General features: G+C 41.0%; 3 protein-coding genes across 4 annotated transcripts; 2 read left to right on the forward strand and 1 right to left on the reverse strand.

Annotated features, from left to right (window-relative positions):
* Positions 1-1,026: 1,026 nt before the first annotated feature.
* On the reverse strand, positions 1,027-9,821 carry trim46a (tripartite motif containing 46a). The gene is made up of 12 exons (XM_080895528.1): positions 9,591-9,821; positions 8,329-8,587; positions 7,707-7,854; positions 6,726-6,924; positions 6,501-6,647; positions 6,313-6,408; positions 5,664-5,917; positions 5,455-5,576; positions 5,028-5,357; positions 4,152-4,381; positions 3,968-4,035; positions 1,027-2,717 (listed from the first exon to the last, which is right to left on the reverse strand). Exons 1-12 carry the CDS (start codon positions 9,648-9,650, stop codon positions 2,270-2,272), a joined length of 2,361 nt encoding a protein of 786 aa, XP_080751654.1. The 5' UTR covers positions 9,651-9,821; the 3' UTR covers positions 1,027-2,269.
* A 508-nt stretch (positions 9,822-10,329) lies between these two features.
* tmem107l (transmembrane protein 107 like) lies at positions 10,330-13,174 on the forward strand. 2 transcript variants are annotated; one of them, XM_080896574.1, is made up of 5 exons: positions 10,330-10,704; positions 11,817-11,884; positions 11,962-12,062; positions 12,386-12,482; positions 12,779-13,174. In XM_080896574.1, the coding sequence occupies exons 1-5, from the start codon at positions 10,618-10,620 to the stop codon at positions 12,846-12,848; spliced, it is 423 nt and encodes a 140-aa protein (XP_080752700.1). In that variant the 5' UTR covers positions 10,330-10,617; the 3' UTR covers positions 12,849-13,174. The 2 variants fall into 2 exon arrangements, with proteins under 2 accessions (XP_080752700.1, XP_080752701.1); XM_080896575.1 differs by lacking the exon at positions 12,386-12,482 and adding an exon at positions 12,555-12,651.
* A 366-nt stretch (positions 13,175-13,540) lies between these two features.
* On the forward strand, positions 13,541-16,574 carry krtcap2 (keratinocyte associated protein 2). Its single transcript, XM_080896749.1, has 5 exons — positions 13,541-13,699; positions 14,165-14,319; positions 14,496-14,559; positions 15,856-15,922; positions 16,025-16,574. Exons 1-5 carry the CDS (start codon positions 13,696-13,698, stop codon positions 16,143-16,145), a joined length of 411 nt encoding a protein of 136 aa, XP_080752875.1. The 5' UTR covers positions 13,541-13,695; the 3' UTR covers positions 16,146-16,574.
* The last annotated feature ends 356 nt before the right edge of the window (positions 16,575-16,930 follow it).

The raw sequence follows: 16,930 nt of genomic DNA on the forward strand, positions 1-16,930 counted from the left end.
GAAAAGAGATAATTTACTGATACATATACATATGTAATACTGTGAAAAACTCTTGAGCCACCCTTGATTTCTTCATATTTTGTTGAAGAAATCAAGGGTGGTTTGGGGCAATAGCTCCTCAGGCTGTAGAAAAGTCTTTTAAAGATTTTCTTTGGACATTGGCTGCTTTTCCAATTATTTGCAGTCCAGCCTGTGTACCTGAACAATGTCAGATGATTTATTCTGTTTGTTTGTTTGATCATAAGTTATAGAACTTATGTCTACACACAGCAGACAATATAGAAAGTACCGATTTTAAATTAAGTCTTTGCTACGTAGCTAGTTGCAAAAACACTTCAGTTGTTCCCATTTCTTTAGCTGAATTTCTTTTAAGAAAAGAAAAAGGCAAAGACTCAGTTTTGGCAGGCATAAAATAGTATCTTTGTACCAACAGGGTTAAGTGCGAAGAGATGTTAGCTGAAAACCGTAAATATTTTGTATGCAGTGTGTTTTTTGGACAATTTGGATAAGTATAAGTAAGAAGTGGAAGGCCTAAAAACCATCTAGGTTAGATGAAAAGCATCTGAAAGTCATGTCCTGGGAGATGTATCTGGTCCTTTACTATTTATTGAAGTCTCATCAGAAATGGTTTCAGTGGAAGGGTGGCTGTTAAGAAGCAATTTACAAGGACGGGAAGGAAAGGCTGAGGTGTGCTGTATTACACAAGAACTGAAACAGGTCTGATGGAGTCATGAATCCAAATATGAAATCTTTGGTTCCAGTTGATGTCAGTATGCACGGATGAGGTCAGGGGAGCGGTGTATACGGTACTCGGTAAAACAAAGTGGAGGCTGTGTCATGGTTTTGGCTTCATTTCAGCCAGTGGCTGTTAGAATTACACAACGTCTGTTTTTACTGTATTCTTTCCATGTACATTTGCAGATGTTTCAATAGACTGTTGCACCCATTTCCCATTTTCCAAGAAAAATAAAAATAAACGAGGGATACCTGAAGACTTTTTCACAGTACTATATTTATTGTTTTCTCTTGACTTGATAGAAACATTCCGCCAGCAAGGCAAAGTCTAAATCAGGAGGACTCTGATTTCTGAGATGCTACAGTCTCGAGTCATTCAAGTGCTGTGCTGGAACATATGTACGGGGTATAGACGAGTTATTCAAGACAGGACAGGACAGGATACACACACATACATACCACAGAAAGGGTGAAAGTTACAGCCAGAGCTCCCACACCCACACATACCCACAAAAAAAATCATATCAAAATACAGTCAGAGCCTGTCATTTTGAAAATACTACAGTGTAAACTCTTTGCATTTAAATGATACATAACAGGAAATAAGTAACTTAGCTAATATTGTAGGTTTCAAAAGGTACAGGGAGGAAAAGTGAACTATAAAGTGTACTTCAGTTTGTCTCCTCAGTAATCCACTTCATTTACCTGATCATTAACACTTATGTGTAAATCACTCAAACACCATAAACACAAGACACAAACAAGCCATGAACATTTCCAACTTTTCAAAATGTGACACATTGAAATGTATTCACATGGTTATGTCAACCAGCATAACGAGAACAGTATTCCTTCAGAAGGTTTCTTTGATTTGTGTTATAATCACACACACAAAAAAATGTAGGCAACTGTGAGCATGTTTACGCAGCCAAAAAGCCACACGATTCTTTTGAAATGCAAAACAGTGACTATTTAAAACCAAAACTGAAGCTTTTTATTCAACTACGGAAGAAAATTCACATTCTCTAATTTTGTTTTATATTCACATTGCTGGCGCTACATAAAAATTTAAGATAAAAAAAATTAGGCATACAGTACATCTGAGTTATTTTCACAAGGTGACAGTCAGTTATCTGCATATACGCAAGTTATGAATCTTAGTTACACCTGCATGCAGCTTATGCTATCCAATTATTCTGGGAAAAAATTAGCCAAAAGTAAAGGGAGAGCAGATTTTTTTTTTTGCGTTGCACACAGATTATTGAGGAGACCCTGTGAACAAAATTCTGCATAGTCTAAAACCACTTTGGCTACAGTGTCCTTAGTTGTAGCATTCCAAAGTAATTTTTTAATAAGAAAAAAAAAGAGCCAAAAGAGAAATGTGATCAATTCAGGCCAAGTGCAACTGTAAAAGAACATCAGATATTTATATTGATCACACTGAAGGGAAAACTAGAACTGTATTTAGCAGTCACAGTTCAGCCAGAGAGCATTTTCTGCCTGGGATCATTTCACAGACTCATCTCTAAGCTGTTTATTTACTTAGATTCGTTGCTCTTGTTTGGATGGTTACTCTCCGAGGTGGTGGCTCCTCAATGCTCCGGTTGGCCACGAGGTCCTGCAGCTGCAGGGCTCCGCCGCCGATGAAGCAAAATGCCGGACACACCGGAGCGGAGCAATCCACGTGTCCCTCCCATAGGATACGCAAAGAGTGGGCATCGTAGAAGGTGACTCGTCCTTTGTCGCAATCCAGACACACTCCTAGCCGAGGTGGCAAAGGAGCAGTGTGAGGGTGAGACATGCTACTGTGGCTGCTACTGTGGGAGTGCATTGCTCCATGGCTCTGGCTGTCACCCTGGCTCTGAGTTTGACTGTGTCCTTGAGGAAGCAGGATTTTGCCCATGCCCATAGTGAGGAAGCAGAATGGAGGGGAGTCCTGGCCATCTTCAGCCCCACTGTCATGGCCGCTGTCTGGGTCGCAGCTGGGAGGAAGAGGAGGTAAGAGCAAAACTTAGAGTAGACCTGATTCAGTTTCTTCTACTTAAAATGCTGTTTCCAGCAGTGGCCAACAGTAGTAATGTTATTCATGTGTTTACAAGCTATTATGTTGCCCCCAAGTGGTTAGAAATATATTTAATTTACTGGCATGGCTCCTATCCATCTGAATAAGAGGCATGTTACTGAATGGCAAATGAACTGGCTCTTATTTAGTGCTTTTAAAGTTACTTGAGTACATGTCTCATTCACCATTTCATAAAAACAGTCATTTCCATGTCTAAGTTATTTCAGTATGTTGCCCAAGGATACTGTAGCATGCACACTGAGCAGCCAGAGACTGAACCAACAAGTTTCTGATAATAGAAACTAATAGATGGCCGGCTCTACTACCTCAGCCACAACCAGCAAGCAGCTCAAAATATAGGTGACAGGACACTCCTATTTCTATCATGGATCTTAATGTCATGGTAATTTGAGGCTTTTAATGATTTTTCCAGCATTGAATAACTATACATACATGTACATACATGTTTAATGACTTCACATAACAAGAGTTGTGTGCATAAGTTTGAATGGGGAAGACCCAAACTGTCAAACTCAGATGAGAGGATATTGGTTAGCATGTTTGGGAACAACTCAGGAACCACAGAGGCTCGAGTCTGGTATGAACTGGAAACTGCTGGAACAGCAGCATCACTGTCCACGGCAAAAAAATAGTTTTACATCACCATGGAGGGTGCCAACTGAGAAAGACACCCCTGCTCCATAATCAACACCTTTAAACTCAATAGAAATTTGCAGCTGGCCACATTGACAAGCCTCCTGAGGAAAACTGTCAAGCATGGTGGCAGCATCATGCTCTGGGGCTTTTTTGCTAGCAGTGGTACTGGAATAATACACAAAGTTAATGAGATAATGACGGACAGGGACTACCTCCAAATTCTTCAACTTCACCTCAAATCAACAGCTTTATGGTTTAAATTTGGACACAGCTTTGTGCTCCAACAGCAAAGTAATCCCAAACATACATCTAAACTGGTTGTGGAATTCAAAAAGCAGGCTAATATTAAGCTTTTAGAACGGCCTTCCCAAAGCCCTGACCTCAACACTATGCTTAAAAGCTGGGTACATGCCAGGAAACCAATCAGTTTAAATAAACTCAAACACAACCCTGACAAGGACAAGCAGAAGACGATGTATGTATGGATAGTTGAAAAGGGTAAGGTTTAGTTACCGAGGGCTGGCCATGTCCTGAGGGAGATGGAACCACTCTTGTAGCTTAGCCTCCTGCCCAACTCCTATCTGCAAATGAGAGGAGCAAAAAGAAAGAAGCTTTGGTCACATCCATTGTGAGTCTGCATGTAAAAGATTTTTTAAAAAGCTTCCTTCACAACATGATCGACAACACTTTCTCTTACCTTTACCAGGTAGGAACTAGGCTCTACAGAGCATGCCCAGTAGTGTTTGCCTTGAGTGACAGCCAAGTCTGCCACCAGTAAGTCAGAGGTCAAGTGGCAAGATGTTAGTGTGCGATCGGCAGCCTGCAGAAGGGAGAGGCCTGGCACACTGCGGGCGTAGGTTTGGCCTTTACCCAGTGCCAACCGGTCTGCATGCAAGCCCCAGCGAGAGTCTAGAGAAAAACTCAAGACTGGTAGGAAGGATAAAGAAGGAGAGAGATGACAAGAAAGGAAAGGAATCAGAAAGAAGGAAAGGTTAGATCCTGCAGCTCAGGCATAGAAAATGAAAAAGGGGCTAAGAGGAGCATGAGACAAACACATAAAGAACAAATGAAAAGAAAACTTTGTTTTCAAGATGAATAGTAAGAAACGGCTTTACAACAAAAACATGAAAAACAATAAAGGTAAAGAGTAAAATTTGATTTGTACATATACCTTTTCAAATATGTTTATAATGACAAATACTTTTGAATTTAATATTATTTAGAATAATACCAAAAAGGAACAATGGACAAAATGTACGAACACAAATGATTTTGGAAAGTGCAGAAAAACAGACCTGTGGCATATAAGACAGAAGCAGATTTAGTATGACTGGGATGGCACTGGAATGCAGAGCAAATAAAGGAAGGCTTTTGCAGAAACTAAAACAATGGGAATGGAGGAAATCAAGGGATGGAGAGAAAAGAAACAAAGATTAGTCAATTGGCTGAAAATGAGTACTGGCAATATGAATACTGGGGGGAAAAAACAGCTTTTGTTAATCTTAGAATTTAATTAAAAGAGTGGCGAGATGAAGACTTTTTGTACTGAAACAACTGTGTGTACACATCCTACCAGGTGCCGGTGGAGTGTGGAGGTAAACCTCTTCGCTGTACTCTCCAAAGCCAGCCTTGTTGCACCCTCTCACTCTCAGCACATACACGCTGTCCATCTGCAGTCGAGCGACCACAGCACTAGTACCCTTCACTTCATCGATGCGCAGCCAAGCTGTGGCCGAATTAGGGGATCTGATGCCACCCCACGTGGCCGCAGCTCCTCCTGCTCGCCTCTGGTATTCAACAGAAAAGTGCCATGCTGGAACTGAGTCCTGAGGGAGCCGCCAGCATAAAAAAAGCTGGTCGTAAGCTAACGTCTTCTGAGTGTCAATGACTGGAGCCAGTGGAGCTGTGGAGAAAAATTGCAACGATACGGAGATTAAACTATTCATTTTTAACTCTTTAACATACCATGTATTGCAGGAACAAAGAAGCTGACAACCCACCTTGTATAAAGTCCAAATTGTTTATGATCTTAATCTCTTTGGATGCATCCAGGTGAAAGTGTCTGAAGGAGGGCTCGGCAGCAAGAGAGAAACACTGGAGATTTTCTATAGCCTTCACCAGCCTGGAGAAATAAGATAATAAAAGGAATTTAAGAAAATTCAAATAAAGGTAACAAATCGAACTGAATGAAAACGGCTGAATCTCTTACCTGTTGTGTGTTATTCTCGCAGCCTGCACAAAGCAGGGTGCATCCGTCTCTTTCAGCAGCTCTTGAGTGTAGGCCATTAGACCGGCCTGCTCCAGCAGGCCTTGCTTCTCAAAGACCTGAGAGGACAGGGCCTCCTCCTTTCTGCTGCGGGATCCCTCCAAGGCCAAGGTCAAAGACCCCTGGCGCTCAGCTACAGCCGCTCCCAGCTCATGGATACAGTGAGTCAAGTGCTGTAGAGCCACTGCACTGTTGGCCTGCAGAAAGAGAGAGGATGCAAAAACAGCTGGAAAAAATGAAGATTGGAGATACTGTTGCTATTCAGGGAAAAATCACGATGCTTTTAGAATGGCATTTACACATTGTGTTGCAATTGTAGTTAAAAGAAAGTGGTCAGTTAAACTGAAGTCCATTCATACTTTACTGAAGCATCACAGTTCCTCTAAATTCGGTGAAATAATTACATTTTTTTGCTGAGAAACTCAGGAGAAAGCTGCAGGTAAGATCTGGACAGTATTGATATCCCAATGACATATTTTCTGCTAAAAATGTAAAATGAACCCCCAAAATACTGCATTTGAAGCCCTAGCAAATACTGTTGCACCTGTACAAAGATCAAAAGCTACTTTAACAAAGCAGAGGAGAAGCACACCTCCATGTGTTTGATGGCAGCCTCCAGTTGAGTGATCTGACTCTGTATTGTCTCCTGGTTTGCCAAAATGAAGTTGACTTCCTTGGTAATCTTGTCCTGGAAAACCAAATAGAAAGCTAACACTGCTATGCTGCAATCACCAGGGCTGTAGCACAGTAAAAACATATTACCACCACCCTCAAAATCACCTTGAGTGCCTGGTAGGCTTGTGCTATAGGCAAAACCTTGTGCCCATGATGGATACGGCGTAGCTTACAAAGTGGACACAGCAGCCTCTGGCAGGTACGGCAGTACCACTGCAGTCTCTCCTGCTCATGCTCTGTGCATGTTAAAACCTATAACACAAAGGTGGGTTAATGTACTGGAAGAGATGCAACTTTGTATCATGTGCGGAGATAAAAACAGAGACCAACCTTTGGCCTAAAGTTGTTGGTAGGTAGAATGTGTTCATGCTGAGCTCGAGGCGTTCCCCACGGGTGGTAGAGCTTGAAACACTCGTTGCAAAAGTTGGACTTGCAGTCAGCGCAGCCCTTGGTAGCCTCCAGAGACTGGGGAGGCTTACAGAAACTGCACGTGATGGCTACGCTGCCCAGACTTACTGTGTGCCTGTACCTAAAGGACAGACATGTGTACATGGAGATAAGGGCAAGGCTGTGATAATTCTGCAGCGGCAAAGAAAGAAAGCAACAAAAAAAATAAATGGGAATAATGAGCTCATCTGACTGTGGCCTGCTTTTTTCAGTAGTTAAGAAGGCAACTCTTCAACTGCCTGACCTGGATACATCACCAGCAGCTGCCTTGTTATTGCATCCTGCACAGTAAAACATGCACCGTCACACTTTCCCGACCAATTGCAGTGATTCTAGGGGAGGAAGCAGCGGCACCCAACAAACTGCTGCGTGTGAAAGTGTCTCTCCCTGTCTCACTGCTTCAGAAGCAGCTCCTCTCACTTTGATCTCCTTTGTTTGAGCTGATAAGGGGTGGGGGAATTAAAAAGCCAGAGGAGTGTTTCAGTCCAAATAAAAATTAACAGTTTAACCAATGCTGCACTGCATTTTTACAGCTGCCCCTGCACTTTGCTCTCAGCCTTGGATCAAGAGTAAAGGAAAAAGATCATTATTGCAACTCCTTCCAGCAAATGATTTCCTGTCTCATTTATAAAGCAGCACTGGCCTCACTCTTCATTCGCTGCCTTTACACATTGCCTGCATGACTGGTTAGAGTGCTTTTCCAAAACTATTACAGCTCTTATAATGCGACATTCCCACTGGATAAAATAAAGCCAGGTGACATGCATGGGGGAGCTAAAAGGTGTCTGCTCTTTCTCTGCCTGACCTGAGGTTGTGATGCTACAGCACTTATATGATATTCATGGGGTTGGTGCATATACATACCTCTCCACAATGCGCTCCAGGGTGAGGTTGCGAAGGCAGTCTGTCAGGCCTTTCTCCCCGAGCTCTATATCCTGCTGACAGGAAGGACAGGGAAACAGCATGGGGGGATGGGTCTCCTTCCGCCGTCGCCCTGGGTATGTCCCACACACTGGGAGAGTGATGCAGGTGTGGGGATAAAAAGGAAAGAAACACAGACACAGAAGAATAAAAAGCAAGGTTTTTAGAGATAGTTTATGAGGAATTTAACAAAGGCGGACTAGTGAGAAAAGGAAGGAAGCAAAACTCTAATTTGCCTCCACATTTGTGCAGATCATCATGAAAAATAAACTTCTCGGGAAAAACTATTTGCTTACATAGACACCTTGGCGACACACCTGCTCGGCAGATGCTTACTGCCTTTCGTGTCTCCTTGAGGTAAGGACTCTCGGACTCTATCTTCTTGCTCTACACACACTTAAATAAGTCATTAGATGAATCCATAAAGCTCTGGATGTGCGGCAGGATGCTGATGTGTCTGTTAAATCATCTATGACAGTCTGAGAGGACAGTGACATCATGCTACGTCAACATCATCCTTGTTCATTTGAATGCCAAACACACACACACAAACCATTTCCTTTACCTGTTCTAAGGACCCGCTCCAGGCGATCAGGCGTCCTGGGAGCAGGTCTGCGTGTCTGTCGTGGGGATCGGGTGTTGGGTGTGGAGGATGGTGAGTAAGGCTCTGGAGGGAGATCTGGAGGAGGATAGCCTCTTTGTACCAACACCTCAGCTGCACAAAGCAGACACACACTGTGCTGGCAGGGCAGGATGATGGGCTGCTTCACCATCTCATCACACACTGGGCAAAGCAGCTCCTGTTCCATGCTCTTCATGTTGGACTGGAGAGGAGGACGAAAGAGGCTGAAGACTAAATAACAGCTGAATCACTAGAATAAATAAGGAATCGGCTGCTCTATACATTCTGTGTCTTGTGATATAATGTATAGTCAATGTGTAGGAGGCTGGCATTGAATATACAGAGAGCAGAGAAGGCCAACGTGGATGAATAAATAGCTTTCCCCTGAATACTCATCTAGCTTTACCTGTACCCTGTAAAAAAACTTAGATAATAATAATGGATACTTTATTGATCCCCATGGGGAAATTACTTGTTTTTCTCTGCATTTGACCCATTCACTCAGTGAAGCAGTGGGCAGCCCACTAAGCAGGCGCCCAGGGAGCAGTGTGTAGGGACGGTACCTTGCTCAGGGGTACCTCAGGGTAGCCGTTAAGTGGATTCGAACCGCCGACCTTCCGATCATGGGGCGACCACTTTACCTACTGAGCTATCCCTGCCCCTAGATGCACTTTACACAACTCAGAGAAGTACAAAGCAGTGAGATTTTTAAATCTGTAAAATGAAAATGCATTTTTCTGCTCATTCTGTCCACCAGCATCAGTTTTACTGGTTCTGGAGGCCCCTTTTTATTGCTGCAGCTACTTAAACGCAGCATCCCGTTTCTATGACAACGTGCATCTTCCCATCATGTGCATCACGAGTATTTTAACCTACTACTCGCCAACATATTTAATTGGTTTTAATGCTCAAACACTTATTTGATCTACTAGAACTTTTTGTTTACTTAATTAATGCATTTGTAGTCACAGTGGCCCCGTTTTACGTTTCCAGCCACAGTGCTAGAGCATTGCCATTTCTCGTTGATTCAAGATGCAAAAAAATACCTTCCAAAGGAAGAAATGCCACACATTCCTTCATCATCAGCGCACATATGTGCAATATGGAAAAGATCCACAGGTAAATGCACAGGTGGTAAACAGATCGCTTTTAAAAAGAGCACACATGGTTTAAAAAATGGCTAATAAAATGAGCGTCACACTTACACTGATGCGAACCAGCGCGTCCATGATAGATGTAAAGGTTTGTAAGTCCGCTTCTGCCATACTCCTTCGATGCAAATGACTCTGCGATACAATAACGGATCGCCTTTTTTTTCGTCTGGAGAAAGGCTGAGCAGGGTTACCGTACCGAGGTATGGCAAGCCCGGGCCTCGACCTGATGTAGCCGTGCTAGAGGTGTGTTTTTTCACACACGCCGATTCAGTGCCGTCTGTCTCAAAGCAACGAGTCCACTCCACGTAGCAATCAGATGGGAGGAGGGGGGGGGGGGGATTTGTACTGGTTTAGGCTACAGCTGCCACAGTCGCATTGCTCAAAGACCGATTAATACAATTAGAATGGAACTTGGCACTATTATATTCGAGCTAGATTTATTTTATTTTAATGTATGACAAACCTTCAAATAAAAATGTCCGATTACATATTAACATTTATACAATTACAGCATTTTATAGGGTTTTTCACGCATGGCATTCTGGATGTGTGTCTAAAACAGCTTAAAACAATTTGCAGTTCAGTTTTTCGAAATAAACCTCCAGCTCCTTGAACGTGCAGCTCCTCCGTAGTATTTATATGTTGATACATATGCTGGTGGCAGTTTTTCGTTTTGCCATTAGATGGCAATGTTTTGTTTTTTCAAGCACACACACACATACACGAGTTCTTAAATTGTTGTTCCATGTCCGGAACCTTTGTATGTTGCTTTTTCATGCGGTGGGTCAGTAATACTGGATGCACCCGTTCGCTGGTTGTTGTAGCAACCAGAGCATCCGCCTTTCGTGTAATAATCACAGCAAGGGGAAATCGGATGAATTAGTTCGTATTTTATATGGAATACGAGTTAAATGAGTGACATGGGCGGATGTGTTTATGCTGCAGTTATCTTATTTGTACTTTTTGCTATCTTATAGTAGCTACTAGGCGCATTTGAATTGCCGAAAAGCTGCATTTCCCGTCCAGCACTAATACCGTAGTTTTTCTGAATTGTTGTCTAGCTACACTTTATTCAAGCATGTCGTCGGTCAGTAGCCTTGTCCCCGCACGATTTCTCACCATCATAGCTCACCTCGTCATCGTGATCACAATCTTTTGGTCGAGGGTAAGTAAGCAAGCATGGCAAACATTTTTTTGTATTCTGTGATAACTTGTTGTAAATATCCATGAACACAATAAAGGGTGACGATAATCTGCAGATACTAGCACTGAAGCTCGACAGGAAAATTAAAAAACAAACAACAACAACAAAAACTAAAATAAATTTTAAAATGTCAACATGTGAGAGACCTCAGAGTTTACCACTTAAAAAGAAGAAGACATAATTCATTTCTCCCAATGCGCTAAAGAAGAAAGAAATTGCCAAGGTAGAAAGTAATTCAAATTCAGATTCAAATCTGGACTTACAAGATGTACGAAACAAAAAGAAAAATAAATGAATATGAATAATCTTTGTCAGGTGATGAAGTCAGGAAAAATAAATAAATAAAATAGAAATAAATAAATAAAAAACAAGAACTGGAGCAGCTGCATGGCATCAGGAAGCCAAAGATTTTGATGTCCACCAGAAACAATATGATAGAGTCCAAAAGAGAAACTGTGGTACTTATAACTCAAGGACTAGCATGAGGGTGATGTAGGACATGTATGAGGACAGTGAGACATGAGGTGTGTGTGGTAGGTGTGACAGGTTGAAGGTGAGGGTGTGATTACATTAGAGGTCTGCTCTGAGCCCCTTCCTGTATCCAGTGGTGATAAACAGGCTGGCCGATGAGATCAGGTATGAGTCTTCGTGGATTATGATGTATGCAGACAACATTGTGATATGTAGTTAGAGTAAGGATCAGGTGGAGAAGTGGAGCTATGATCCAGGGAGAAGAGGAACACACGTGTGTGAATAAGAGGTGGGCAGATGTAACAGTGATGCTGCAAGGGTGTAGCAGTCGAGGTGGATAAATTTAAATACCTGGGTTTAGGAATGAGTAGATGAGAGACGACTCAGGATTAGAGGTTTGGAGATAAAGTCAGAGAAGCGAGGCTGACAGGGTTTGGACATGTGCAGAGAAGAAATAGTGGATAAATTGGACAAAGGATGTTGAAAATGGAGCGAGTCAGGAGGAAGTTGTCCATCACAACAGAAGCATTGGAGTTGACACTGCTTCTTTTTCCTCATGTCTTAAGAAGTAATTACACCAATTTGTAACTTTTACTTTACAGGAAAATAATGTGAAAGCTTGTTTGCCTTTGGATTTCACACAGGAGCAGTATGACACTGAGGACAGACAGTAAGTAAATATTTTAAACACATTTGACACATTTGTGTACACATCTTCCAATCTATTATATGTATTCTCTTTTTCAGGTTGGTGGTGGCATTATCAGTGACTCTCGGTCTGTTTGCTATAGAGCTGGCTGGTTTCTTTTCAGGAGTGTCCATGTTCAACTGTAGCCAAAGCCTCCTTTGTATCCTTTTCACTCACATTTTACACTCTTATTTATCGTTTGTGTTTTGATTCCAAATGGTTACATTTATTACTTATTATGCATATATATTCCACATCCTCTGTTAGGACTATTTGTGACTGGCTGTCCAAAAACATGCAAATACACCAAATAAATATAAAGCTTGCAGTTGTAACTGAGATGATATGTAACGCCAAGGCAAACAGATAGATGTATGGTAGTAACTGAGTAACAACTGCAATGATGTTAGTGTAAGAAAAGCAATAATTTCAAAAGTGCTTGTGATCAGTTACACTTCCATGACTATCTTTTACCTGGTATAGCAACAGGAGTCCATGCCAGTGCCTCAGTGGCTCTGCTTTTCTTTCTATTTGAGCAGTGGGAGTGTCACATCTACTGGTGGATCCTCGCCATCTGCAGGTTGGTGTATAAGCTTGCTCAATGTTGTTGTATTTTTCCAAAGTTCTTTTCCCTGACTCACGTTTCAACCAGCACTGGCTGCCCACTGCAGCGGATCAGTGTCTTTGTCTTTTTTTGTGTTTGAAAAGTGGGAATGCTGGACTTACTGGGTTATTTTTGCCACCTGCAGGTTGGTTTGTATGCATGTTGATGTGAATATTAGTATTTATGTCTCTAGTTCAAAGTGACATAGCCTCTTTTAAGCATTAGAAGCAGAAGTATAACCTACATTGGTGTCTCTCTGGCTCTTCCTTTAGTGTTCTACCGGCTTTAGTGGAGATTCTTCTGTTCATAGCCGTTTTTGGACTGAAGAAGAAGCCTTTATGAAGGAAAGTCCGGATGTACGATGGTACAAACCGAGATTGGATGTAGACATCTGTCAGTTTGTTAGCAGATATACTGTAGCTACAGAAAAAGAGTGGATACCAGACATATATCAGTACAAAACACCAACAGTAAGGAATGCATAAAACACACTTTTAAAATGTTTTTTAATCTATTTTTATATCATTTGAATAAAGTTGATGCAGCATACGTTTTTACCTTATGTCTATTTTTTGTATGTTGGAACTGGAGTGTTTTGTTTATATAGTGTGTTTGTAGTGTCAGTTACTCTGTAAAAGTAAATAAAGCTTGTAATTATTTTGTTGCTTTGGTTGTGTGTGTGTTCAAATTATTTCTTGTTCTAGTGCATCTACTGCAAAGTGTTTCTTGGTAAATACATTTAAATTGTAATTTCTGTTGAAATAAATTGAAATTGAGTTAAATTATTTAATGCTAGCATAATTACACACTTGTTCTGAACTGTACCATGAAGTTCTACTTTTAGAAGTCCACAAAACATATAAACATAATGTATATAACGTACGTGTGTGTGTTTGTGTGTATTTAGACGATAGAAATGTAATTGTAATGCAAACACATAATTGTGTTTTATAAATGTTTCGATTTGAACTTTAGTGGAATCAAACAACCATTATTTGGATTTTTATTCTTTTATTGCTTTTTTTTTTCACCCGGAGAGCTCATGTGGCTCCTCCCACCGGTCCCACCTGACTTTAGAGCCGGGTAATCTGTTTTTTAGTTCTTAGAGCCGGGGCAGCTAGCTGGCTCGTCGAAGTTAAATTTAATTTACTGGTGCTTCGTCACGGAGACTATAATTAAGTATTACAGTATGGGTATGTATTGCATAATTATCAATAGACACATCGTCAGCACAGACATAGATGTGCAGATATCCTCAGTCTCAGTGTGCAGTATGTCTTATAGTCCTGTGTAGCTAATGTTAAATGTAAACCACGCTAACACAGATTTCTTTCTTACAGTCTAGCAATGCCAGCATTACTGTAAAGTACCAGAAAAGTTTTTATGTGCTGAGCATTTAGGAAATTATATTAGAGGGGTGTTTTGGTGCAGATGTGAGTTGATTAGCACAGAGCTAACAGCTATACGTGGGAAACGTTATGCGTGAACACTGACGTGGCGTTAAGTTCCAAGGCGTATGACTGCCCAATTCAAACGAGATATGACATTTAAAACCATCGTTTACTTTCGGTTGCATTACAGTTCTATACTAGATAACTCTTTAGCCTCAGATAGCCTCAGGTTTTGTCCAGATGACAGTTTATCTCTGTTGTTTGTAGCGGTGAACACCGGAACCTCCCTGGTGCTATCCAGTCTGCTCTCTGTGCTGGTATTCGCGGGGATGCAGATGTTCAGTAAGCAGCTGGCATCCACCGAGTGGCTCACCATCCTGGGAGGTTTTCTGGGCTCAGTCCTCTTCATCTGCTCCCTGACTGTATCCTTTAAGTGACATGTAGAGTTGAATTGCTTTGCCAATGTTGTTAATCAGTAAACTGCACAGTTCTTTTGGAAATCGGTATTTATTGAACAACTTTCAGACTTTTATTATATATTCTCCATAAAAATGTATAGATGTCACTGAGGAGAGTCGCACCTTAACTTTGGCTTCAGGCATTTAATAATCTGGAAAATTTGGTTTTCGGAAAGGGATTCCAGGCCAAGATATTCCCTGAGAGTAAGTGATGATGGCCCATGCAGTGGCCTTTTTCTTGTTCACATGGTGTTTAATATTTCTGCTGAGTTAACTGTTAGCTCAGCTTTACCTGAAACATCAGAATTGTTTATACCAAACTCTAGCCTAAATAATAGGTGGAAATCTTGGTTGAGGTAAAGGTCAGAGGTTAGAGAAGCCAGGTAACCCAGATCGCTGGTTTAAGTCCCTGTTCAGGTGAAGTGATCTTCTCTAAGATGTTTGATTTTGTACACAAACCTTGCAAAAAATAATCAAGAAGCAAAAGCCTGACTAAATTAACAATAATAAAGCTAAATTGTTCCTCTCAATATATAGCCGCTGTATGCTGGTTTCTGCAGGCTGAAGACCAGCGGTCACTACAGGAATCAACATCTGCAAAGTAATTTAGTGTAACACAGTTTACATGCAGTTACAGTGGTTTGCTTCTGATTGCCACAGCAAAACCTGTTCAGGGTTTTTGTGCCTGTTAAAATGCTAATTATAAATACTGTTCCAATCAATGTCAGTAACACAGTTATTACAGTAAAAATAAGCTGAAACATTCACCGAAAATGCAACGTCTTCACTAAATGTCTCACTGTCGAGTTCATGTGCAAATATAAGAATCTCCTCAGAAGAAAATGTAAAGTGCTTATTTGATAAGGAGCATTTTTTTAATGTTGTTAGGTAGTCCTAAAATAAATTAAACATTAAAAAAATCATTTTAATTATATTAAACATCTTGCTGATGTTAAATCTACCACGTCAGGTAAACCAGAACAACAAAACATTTGAGCTAATGGAGAGAATAAAAGTTAGATAAATGTTGACTCAGACAACGAATTTAGGGTGCTGCTGCTGATGATGATGATGATGATGATGATGATTAGTAGTAGTAGCATTTATAAGCGGCAGCTGGTTTCTGTGTGTGCTTTAGTTAGCCAAGGTAAATAAAACACAGCACTGCTACTAGACTTGAGGTAAGCTCCTGCACTACCTCTGTGCAGGAGGGCTCTAGGCTTCCCACACACACACACACACACACACACACACACACACACACACACACACACACACACACACACACACACACACACACACACACACAAACAAATCTTTTGACTGGTTAGGCAAGATGCTAGTTTCAATGAGCTGAGTCTACCCTCTGGTCCAGATTTGCGTATCATCATGACAGCCAATGCAAATTTAAAATAACATTCTAACATTATTACCTCGATGCACATCTGTAGGCTCATATTAATGCTCATCACTTATATGATTTACTGTGTCATCTTGCAGTTCTGTTGTGTCTGTGCCTTTCACTGTTTGCCTCTGGCCTGGTACACCGTGTCTGTGTCACTACTTGGTAAGTGACTCCTCTGCAGAACACGTTTACCCAAAGCATCTAGAAAGCACTTCTAAATGTATTTGATTATTAAAATACTTCTCTTTCTTTTTTCCTGTTCAGCCTCATCTTTTCCCTCTTTGCCCTGTACTACATCAACAAAGTGTCTGCTGCCCTCTACCAAGCAGCTGTTCCTGTAGTAACACCAGCCAAAGCTGGCAGCAAGAGCAAAAGGAAGAACTAAAGAGCCCACTGGATCACAGTTGTATCACACTTCGACCAGTCATTATTCCCCAGGTGCTGGTGGTCATTGCTACACAGCTGAATGCACAGTTTTGTCACAATGATCCTTTGTTATTAGGCTTTTTTTAGGTATATAAAATTTGGTTTGGGGTTATTATTTTAAGTCATCATTTCATTGAGTACAAGCCTGTAGTAGTTAATCTGGTCCTTTGTTTGTGTATTTTTTTATTTTATTTTACAGTTCTCTTAAATTTGAATCACAAAGAAATGGTAGATATAAGGCCAAACGTGTTTTACGTTCCATCCCTTTCTAATCAGTGCTCTTTTTAAAAAGGTTGCAAAGAGATTCTTTCCTCCTGTGTATTCAGTTTTCTTCTGTTTTGTTTTTTCAAATCCATTTTTGTAATTAAACTTTCTGAAAGACTTTCAATGTGTTGTGCTTCCTTCTACCTTTGCTCAGTTTGTAATCTGCAGTCTAGCTGTGTGGGGATGTAATAAAATCATGCAGTGGCATATGTGTAAATATTCCTTGTGCAGCCATTCCCATAGTCAAGAGTGCTGCAGCCCACTTATTTTTCTGTTATATACTGAAATATGCATTTAAAGAGGACAGCAGTGGTGTAAAGGTTAGCAAAAGTACTGGTGGCTCTAGTGGTAACACAAGAGTTTAAAGTTTTATTAGTTTTCACTTTTCTCTCAGCTAAATTTGTGTCTGTGTTTCAATTAGTTGCCAGATTGGGTTTGATGATTTTGTTTGAGTTTTCCACTTTTAGGAAACATTTCGTT

Source organism: Rhamphochromis sp. 'chilingali' (genome assembly GCF_963969265.1).
Source record: "Rhamphochromis sp. 'chilingali' genome assembly, chromosome: 11".
NCBI lineage: Eukaryota > Metazoa > Chordata > Actinopteri > Cichliformes > Cichlidae > Rhamphochromis > Rhamphochromis sp. 'chilingali'.

Bases quoted from the DNA above. Each gene is read 5' to 3' on its own strand.
- trim46a (XM_080895528.1), bottom strand. From the start codon at position 9,650: ATGGCAGAAGCGGACTTACAAACCTTTACATCTATCATGGACGCGCTG. The intron at 8,588-9,590 runs GTAAGTGTGACG...CCTCCTCTCCAG, and splicing joins ACGCGCTGGTTCGCATCAGT to TCCAACATGAAGAGCATGGA. The intron at 6,925-7,706 runs GTATGTATATGC...TCTGTCCTTTAG, and splicing joins CTGGAGCGCATTGTGGAGAG to GTACAGGCACACAGTAAGTC.
- tmem107l (XM_080896574.1), top strand. From the start codon at position 10,618: ATGTCGTCGGTCAGTAGCCTTGTCCCCGCACGATTTCTCACCATCATA. The intron at 12,063-12,385 runs GTATCCTTTTCA...TACCTGGTATAG, and splicing joins CTGTAGCCAAAGCCTCCTTT to CAACAGGAGTCCATGCCAGT. The intron at 12,483-12,778 runs GTTGGTGTATAA...CTCTTCCTTTAG, and splicing joins TGGATCCTCGCCATCTGCAG to TGTTCTACCGGCTTTAGTGG.
- krtcap2 (XM_080896749.1), top strand. The intron at 14,320-14,495 runs GTATCCTTTAAG...CTTTGGCTTCAG, and splicing joins TCTTCATCTGCTCCCTGACT to GCATTTAATAATCTGGAAAA. The intron at 14,560-15,855 runs GTAAGTGATGAT...GTCATCTTGCAG, and splicing joins GGCCAAGATATTCCCTGAGA to TTCTGTTGTGTCTGTGCCTT.